The sequence below is a fragment of the Dreissena polymorpha genome, chromosome 4, assembly GCF_020536995.1.
Source record: "Dreissena polymorpha isolate Duluth1 chromosome 4, UMN_Dpol_1.0, whole genome shotgun sequence".
NCBI classification, from domain to species: domain Eukaryota; kingdom Metazoa; phylum Mollusca; class Bivalvia; order Myida; family Dreissenidae; genus Dreissena; species Dreissena polymorpha.
The window spans coordinates 127275823-127284957 of record NC_068358.1 but is presented as its reverse complement, the minus strand read 5'-3'; the positions used below and the strand labels follow the sequence as shown (position 1 = coordinate 127284957).

Sequence of the window (9135 nt, the reverse complement as noted above, 5' to 3'; positions counted from 1 at the left end):
TAAAGTCCTCATATTTTCAGTAATGTTAAAGTCATAAAACAATCACAGTATCCAAAACATGCCATTAAACAGTATCAGGTTGTGTGGTATTCTGCATTGCTGTTCCAACTGGCGGGATGTTCTTGCTGTGTACAAAAGCATGAGGGACGTTTGAAACAAGTACACTCTGCATCCTGAAGAGAATGAACGCACACTAGACATTGTGTTATTACGACAATTGCGTTGAAGTATGTGTCGTATGGTTTTCTGAAGCTTATCGATAGAGAGTATAGTCCCACATGACATAAATAAAACAAATGCGCAGTCTCGGCTTATCGACGAACGGGCATCGGATCTGATCTGTATACAAACATGATATCTGTTGACAAATCTTGGAATTCCTGTCAGGATTGTCAATAAACAAATAAATTTGCAACATGTTATTTTCAACGGGAAACCCGTATTTTTGTATGAATTTATTTTACAATACAGATAGTCCACTCAACTCCTAGCCGGGACTGATAAATGAAAGGTAAAGCTTAAAACATCTCATTTAGTTTTAGCTTCTCAACTAGAGTTAATCAACAAATTTAAGCTTATCATAAAACACAAGCACGATTTACCGTATCCCCTGTGTCCTACCCGCAAAAAACAGTTTTGTTTTGAGAAACAAACTTATTTTTCATTCAATTTTACTGATAAAATATAATTATACACAATACATGCTTGGAAAGTCTTATGTTAAATCGCTAAGAACATTATAAACAGCTTTTAATTTACAATAATTTATATGCGAATCGCGGACGAACGATTTTTAAAATTCTTCGTCATTGACCTTTTACCGATTTGGCTCAAATGAAACCCCGTGCTATCCCTGTGTGTACACATTTTTCAGTGAAATAACTCAATCCAAACTGGAGTTTTTTGGCGAAAAACCTTTTTCTATTTTAATTAACAATTACTTTGAATCTGATCCTATTATCCCCAAATACTATCCAAAGCTAGGCCTACATGTTAGTTTGCTATATGTATAGTTTCAGCGAGATTTGTCAATGTACACTAAATGTACCTGGAAACGACCTGATTAGAATTTCAGCTTGACCAAAAGAAGATCAAGAGTACATTCCAAAGTGCTAATACACATTCTTTATGGAAACTTCACATACATAATTATGCAAAAAACGCATTTAAGAAAAGAACAGCTTGACTTTGCATTAGAATGTTATAAATACATTTATTGATTAAAATTGTCCAGCTTCATCTTCTTACAGGCAAAACACTGATTATTTCAGGGGACATACGAAATCTACAGTTTAGGTATACTTATTTAATAATTTTATCTTTGACATAACAAAACCAACTTCGGAAGCCTAAGAACAAAGAATCACTTTTATTGACTTTGATGAATCCGAATGAGTGTTTGCAGATCTACTTCTGATATCACTATGAGATTCTTTATATATATATCTGATAAAACTATGCACGTTATTCGAAAGGAAAGAAATCTCCTATTACATTTTTTTGAATCAGAATAAGATCACATGGTATGCTATTGTTATGTTTCATTATTTTGCCTTTCTCAAAATTGAAATACACTTGCATGTTATTCAAAGAAACAAAACAACAACAACACCAAACAAAACGCATGTATATTTTAATTTGAAGTAATTTGTATTTACGAAAGTGTATTTTTTGGTAAAAAAAGAGGCGTGTTACATTTCAGAATGCTTATAAGGTAACACATTAAAATACCTTCGGAATGTGGGGTAAATTAAACCTTTCAATGTTTCATTCGCAGTGAATGGTGCCGAGCTGAGACATAAAAACCCGACTTAGAAAATTGTTTAAAAATATACGTGCGTTTTTGATAATCAAATCGTTAAAACGTTTGAGGCCCTGGTTCAAATCCCGATCCAACAAATGTTATTTTAAACAATTGTTTTCAGTTATTTTAGTAGGACTTCTTACTTCATTTGCTTTTATATATAAATTATAAAACGAAAAAATAGAAGAAATAAAAGCTTACATATACTTGGGGGAAGAAACATCTCCGCACACAATGTTTCTGAAATATTATAAACAGTATGCTATGCTACTGAAGAAAAAACCCTTGCACCTGCGATCATGTTATTACTCAATTACTTGATACACACATAGTATAGTATAGATGAAATTCCTGCAGAAGCCTTGCAAAATGATACATCGGTTATGTTTTTTACACCCTCTGTATAATATTTGCTTTAGTCAGGCGTAATTAACCCTATTCAAAAGTCATCTTCTTTGGACTCTGGAGACCCTTCATCATATGGAGTTATATCTTTGTCTTGTTCTGTTTATAAACTGTATTGTTCTATTTTAAACGAAAAATTAAGAAAGTGGGTCGAAGATAATAATATTATTATTGATGAGCAAAATGGGTTTCGAAGAAAAATAATTCTTTTTTTGCATGTTTCTACATCAAAAAGTATAATTGATTCTAGAAAGAAGAAAAGACAATCTACTTTTTGTAGTCATCGATTTTAAAAAAAGCTTATGATTACATAAATCGTGATATGCTCTGGAAGAAAATGTTTAATATTGGTGTAAAAGGAAAAATGTTAACTGCTGTACAGTCCTTATATACATCTGTATATTCTTCTGTTAGAGCTTATATGTTTAACACTGAATGGTTTCCTGTTAAATATGGTTTAAGACAGGTATGTATAATATCTCCTCTGTTATTTAACATGAATATCGATGATCTTGCTCTATATTTCAAAAATTTCAATATAGGTGTAGAGTATTGGAATGAAAAACTTTGCATTCTACTGTATGCGGATTTTATTGTGTTGATAGCAGAGAATGGACATGATTCAAAGCTTTTGTTAAATGCATTGAATGACTGGTGTAACATTAATGATATGTACTTAAATTGTAACTCAATAAAAATTGTGCACTTTCGACCTAAATATGTTTGTAAAACTAAAATACAATTTACATGTGGCAAAGATGTACTTATGACTGTTGATCGATATCTGTATATAGGTTTAGTTCTTCATGAACATTTGGATTATGTTATAACGGCAAAGGTTATAGCTCGCAGTGCAAGCCGTGTGCTTGGTATGTTGATTGCAAAATGCAAATCAGTTGGTTGACTTCCATTTAATTTGATACACACCTATACGATAGTTCTGTTTGGCCTATTATTAGTTATGGAGCTGCCATTTGGTGCTACCGTTTTTATTCGTGTATCAATATAAAGAAGTGAAACTCCAGCTGCTGGAGCAGTATTGAATTTTCATTAAAAACAATTAGTTGGTCTTTTATTTAAGGCAAGTGACCGATTGCCCAAACAGTACAAAACAGCACAATACAGCACAATACAAACCAACATAAACACAAAATATGAATAAAGCTGGGGTCACCGCCTTGGAACGGTCAATGAAAAGCATTGGGGGTTTAAACCTGGTTATAGAGCGCTCAACTCAATGCCGTTTAATATCGAGCTATTAGGTTCTTTTTGGGCGTCGGAAGATATACTCCTAAAATTGCAGTCTCGGGTGAAATGGCATGGGTGCCTCCGGAAAATAGGCAATGGAAATCCATTTTTTTTTGTTTTGGGCATGTCTATCAACAATGCATGATTTTAAAATGATTAAGCGTGTTGCACTCTGGGCAAAGTCTTAAGCTGAAAGGTCTTGTAGAAATCGGTATTATATTGTCGGTGATATTTTTAATACAAATGGATTACAACAATACATACATATCGAGTCGGCTTTACCGAAACATGCCTTATTGAATGGAATAATAAATGTTTTATTTTAAATTTAAGACTGGTATCAATCTCTAAATAGTGTCAGGCCGAGGCAGAAATAAGTTGCGTACTTATCTCCTTTTTAAGGAAGATATAAGTACGGAATCTTATTGTCAGCTTATAATGTCTCCGTATCATCGGGGTGCATTTAGTAAATTCCGTTGTGGTGTAGCGCCTCTGCGAATAGAAACCGGGCGATACGAGCGGATGGACGTACTAGACCGGAAGTGCCCCTTTTGCGATAATGTTGGGGATGAGAGCCATGCTATCCCTGATTGTTATTTATATCATGACTTAAGACATATATTATTTGACAAAGCTGTAAGTGTATATCCTAACTATCTATCTATGTCATTAAACGATCAATTAGTTTTTTTCTTCACAAGCCCATGAATGATTAGAAGTTGTACCAAAACCTGTTATGTTTTTTTAAAACGTCGTCTTTTATATACTTGTAAATAATGTCTTTTTGTTACTTTTAAGTAGCAATTCTGTATTTTAGAGGCTTCTAAGAAGTTGTCGCTAATCAGGTCATCTACGATCTGATCGGGGTGATACTCGATTTTCTAAACAATTTCTTAATTGCACAATAGTGCTCGTATTTGAACTAAATATTTTTAATCAATTATTTAAACACTGTTTTAAAAAAGGATTAGCAACAGCCTATTAGGTTTATAATGTAATATAGAACTGATTTGTACAGAATTGGAACTCTGGTAATTGTATACATGTATACATATGGGTTTACATGATTAGACATGCAAAAGTCTCTGATATTTCTAATTTAGAAAGGTAACATACAATGGTCTATGTAATTGAGACTATTATAAACAATAAATATAGTAGAATTCATATGCAGGTAAATCCATATTGAGACGTCTACTGTAAATGTTAATGCACATACACTGACATTGCTTTACTTTAGTTACTTTTAGTTAGTTTACTTTTGTTTAATGAAGATAGCTTGAAATTAAATTGCAATTACAATCTTCTTGTCCGCAGAATATAATTCAAAGCTAACTGCATAAATTTAATAAAATGTTTATTAATAGTGCATACTTACTTTTTAGGAGTGTATCTACAAGCGCAGATAATGACGAAAATGAAAAATGTCAATGACAAGGTCACTCCCAAGCCTATAGCTACCCCTTCACTTTTGGAACAGTCACACTTGGAATCTAAAATGTTAAAGTAATGCTGACATAAACATTATATTTATGAACTGCGCTCAGCATATTTGTTATAAAATGAATACGAAGTAAATATAATACAATATAAAATAGTCCAGGTATAACGCATGTACAAAGAAAACAATCCATTTACAAATTAGCAAAACGTTGATACCGGTATGTACGAATTGAAGAACTTTACCTCCGGATTGCTTCGAAGGATCATGGTAATAATATTCCGCTGTTTTTGCTTTTGTAGCAGTTTGTTTGGTTGTTGTTGTCGTAGCGGTTGTAGTCGTTTTTGTTGTCGTTGTTACTTTACTCAGGTCAACATCTGAAAGCAGATATTTGAAGAGAAATATATTTGAGAATTTTAATTGATGGTCCTCTATTGTTGGGAAACGTTGTGTATGACTATAAATACGTTTCCTTGGGCTACAATGTTTACGTTACAACTAAATCGTGTATGTGTAATACATGTGTACTAAAATAATATTATTTACCTCATTCAATGTATTGCCTATGATATTGATTGACCAAAGCGATTAGCTAGTTATTGGTCCGTGTATTGAAAAAACACAAACATTCCAGGCATACGGTTACTGCAATATTGTTCATTTATTTTTATTTCCGATAGGGGCATTTAACATGCAAATGTGCTCGATATTCTACGACCTTACCGAAACAGAATCTCTGGTCAGCGTACGGCAGGTTCCAAAAGCAGTAGACGTAGTAATAACCACAGTTCTTGGCGAGCACGGTGACGGTGTCCGCGCATGTGTCGTTGTAGTCTTTCACACATGCAGTGAGGTTGACATAACCCTCGCCTGGGGTTGGTGTGGATCCTATATAATGTATCAAATACTGAAAATGTTGCAGATAGATCACCACGTGGATTAGAAATATATTATATGAAGTTAAAACTCACATACGATGACGTGTTATATAGCTCAAGGCGCCGTGACAGTGTTTGTATGTACATAACACAACCCACCATTAACCCAAATGGGAAACTTTGTTCCACAATGGCCGTTTTCCACAGCCGCTGAGGTCAACGGAAAGTCCGAGATGTACCACAGCCCGAACCTCAGTTTGTAAACATCTTGTGAGTATGCCACTGTTCCAATCTTTATGCTCGGGTGACGTGTGTCCATGTCCGGTATCTCAATGAGACCATTGTAGCGGTAACATGGATCTGAAGAAATTCCTCGTACCATGTATTATGTTTTCAAAGTTTGTATAAGATGGTTAGCTTATAACATTTGTATTATTTATTTAGCCATTACCGCGCCGACATATATTTAATCAGTCATATTATATATGACAATATTTTGAAAAAAAACAACAACAACAAGTTTATGAATAATGTTATGTGTATCAAGACCTAAATAATAAATTTATATTATATGCACTTTCTAGGAGGCCAGTATGCGAGGTGACAAATCAGAAGATTGTCCGAGTGGCCATACGTCCGGGCGGGATTATGTTGCTTAAGAGTAATGCATGTATTTAAGTCGGTTTTCTTATAAGTTTTCAATGTAGTTACTTAATACTATAATATTCACTGGGCAGATTGTTAAACATATGTCACTCTTAATAAAATGAACGGTCATAATGTATTTATAAGCAGAAAACATGGTTAAAGACACATTCGTCATTTGTTGATCTAATCACTAGTATTCACATGTATCTATATGTAATTATGTATACCGATTTGACACATAATAGAACACTGATATAATGGTAAATATATCTAAAAACACCGTAGAAACTATACATTTATTATTTTCATATAAGGTTCATAATCCCATTTGAAAACGCGTTAAAATAAACTATAATTACCTTCTGTTTTCGGGCAAAGTGCACTGTGTACCGCTGAAACTATACGAAAACTATAAAAAATAGCAAAAACGTGCGTTAATTGTCACTGGTATTGTCAGTCCAGTGTTCCATGCAACACAATTAGTTATTGGGAGCTATAATATAATTATAAATGTTTATCAAAAGTACATAATTAAATGTTAACACAGTTTGAACATGTATATATTTAATATGTATCTACATATACGAATGAAAAGTTACATAATGTTTTATATTTGCACTTCATTCATATACGTATTAAAAGATTAAATTACCTGTAACTGAAATTAAAATTGTTATCCAAAGCATTATAATGTCTTCACACTAAGAATATTATAATGAATAAATATAATGTATTGAACTGCTAAATGCAAAACACATATTTTAGTTAAATATGAATAAACCAGTCTGGTTTGTTTTCAAACATTTTTTTTCAACATAATACGCGTCTGTTGACTTGAAATAATACTTGGATCTTGTTACCGATAGATCAATAGTAGTTTGGCTGCAATTCAAAAATACGAATGTTCTTTTGTTTGTTATGTATGGTATATAGAGCTCATGGGCGATTTTGATGAACTGATATCCCCGTACTATGACACGTAGTATAAATATAGTTTCCACTAAGAACACGTGCAATCCTCTTGATATACAATTATTTTTGGTGTATCCTGATCTGAAATTAAACTACTAATGAGAAAAGAAATTATGAAGGGACATTAAAGAACTAGTAGTCTTTGCACCTCATAATAATAATGATAATAATAATAATAATAATAATAATAATAATAATAATAATAATAATAATAATAATAATAATAATAATAATAATGTTGATGATGATGATGATGATGATGATGATGATGATGATGATGATGATGATGATGATGATGATGATGATGATGATGATGATAATAATATTAATATTATTAATGATAATAATATTAATGATGATGATTATAATAATAATAATAATAATAATAATAAAAATAATAAAAATAATAATAATAATAATAATAATAATAATAATAATAACACCATTTCGTTTTTATAAATATTAGCAATGCTATTTGGAATAATCGCCAGTATAACAATTACAAGTTACAGCCCATTTTCAGAAGGGGTTTGGCCCAAAGTCTTTTCAATTGTATTTGTATAATTAGTAGACATTGAACCGTGCTAATTTGACTGCCTTGGATGATTATCGTTTTCCTCGTATAGCAATTAAGTGGTTATCCTAATCTATATTCACCTCAACATCTGTGACGCAGTAGCTTTAACGTTGGCAAAATAATGTCTTTTAATTTAGACTTAATTAACGTTCCTTTGCGCTTCTTTATACTTCATAGTCTCTGCCTGTAGTAAAGTTTAGTATAATAACACTTAGTTGGATCAATACCAGATTTTGACGTAAGTGCTGTTAGATTGTGAGATAACATTCATTTCAGTACGAATTCATAAAAATGATTTGGGCATTGTTTCTGAAACAAAAGGTTCGGTATTTGGATAATGTATTTAACAAGTTTTTGTAGAACCTTGATACCAGTTGTTTTGATAAAGCGGTCTTTTACATGAGGTTATTTTTTAAAACAATAAAACACTTAAAAGAACGCCTAATATTTGATCATGAAATAAATGGTAAAATCCCCTTGAACTAGAGCAAAATGACGTTGAATACTGTCTTGTTAATAAGGCGAAGCATAAAAACGATGTTGACAGTTGTTCGTAAGGACTGGAAAACAGTTGAATGTATGCTGTTTTACACCGGGTTAGTAGCTTATGTATAACATTTACCCAGAATACCTTTAAGATAATCAGTAAATCACCAGATTCAGATACTTCATCAAGCGATACTACACTGCACAAACGCAGTGACAATCTTGTGTGTATTATTCGTATCAAAACTTCAAACACACCAATTATTGTCTTATGTATTGTCATGTATATTGTAATGACATTTTTATTTATACTTTATATGTATCTACACTTCTAACTTATACAATTTATCTGTCAGTACATTTGATGCACACAATATGTTTTACAGATCATCTAATGAATAGGTAAAAATTAAGCTATACATTAAGATAAATCAAAGGTAAAAGAAGGATCGGGGAAAAGTAAACTCATTAATGGGTAACTAAAACCGATTTTCTCAAGTATTCAGTGTCATGAATGATGTATATTTCTACGGACCATTGACGACTTCTGTAATGAATCTTTTGCTTTTCCGTGATCTTTATTGAATTATATTAATAAATTATTGGCTGACGTAATTGTGTAAAATCGATAATTTACCTAAAGTGATTTATTTGTCTCAAACAAAAGATCTGTTTT

At 32.1% G+C, this 9135-nt stretch overlaps 1 protein-coding gene across 1 annotated transcript; it reads right to left on the bottom strand.

The window, feature by feature from the left end:
* Positions 1 to 2001: 2001 nt before the first annotated feature.
* LOC127878771 (oncoprotein-induced transcript 3 protein-like) lies at positions 2002 to 7134 on the bottom strand. Its single transcript, XM_052425299.1, has 7 exons — positions 7077 to 7134; positions 6784 to 6822; positions 5936 to 6136; positions 5622 to 5786; positions 5144 to 5275; positions 4836 to 4950; positions 2002 to 2044 (listed from the first exon to the last, which is right to left on the bottom strand). The coding sequence occupies exons 1-7, from the start codon at positions 7108 to 7110 to the stop codon at positions 2002 to 2004; spliced, it is 729 nt and encodes a 242-aa protein (XP_052281259.1). The 5' UTR covers positions 7111 to 7134.
* Between the last annotated feature and the right edge of the window lie 2001 nt (positions 7135 to 9135).

Excerpts from the sequence above, each read along its gene's own strand:
- LOC127878771 (XM_052425299.1), bottom strand. The coding sequence starts at position 7,110 with ATGCTTTGGATAACAATTTTAATTTCAGTTACAG. Across the intron at positions 5,787-5,935 it reads GTTTCCCATTTGGGTTAATG|GATCCACACCAACCCCAGGC; the intron begins GTGGGTTGTGTT and ends TACATTATATAG. Across the intron at positions 5,276-5,621 it reads TGACCAGAGATTCTGTTTCG|ATGTTGACCTGAGTAAAGTA; the intron begins GTAAGGTCGTAG and ends ATCTGCTTTCAG.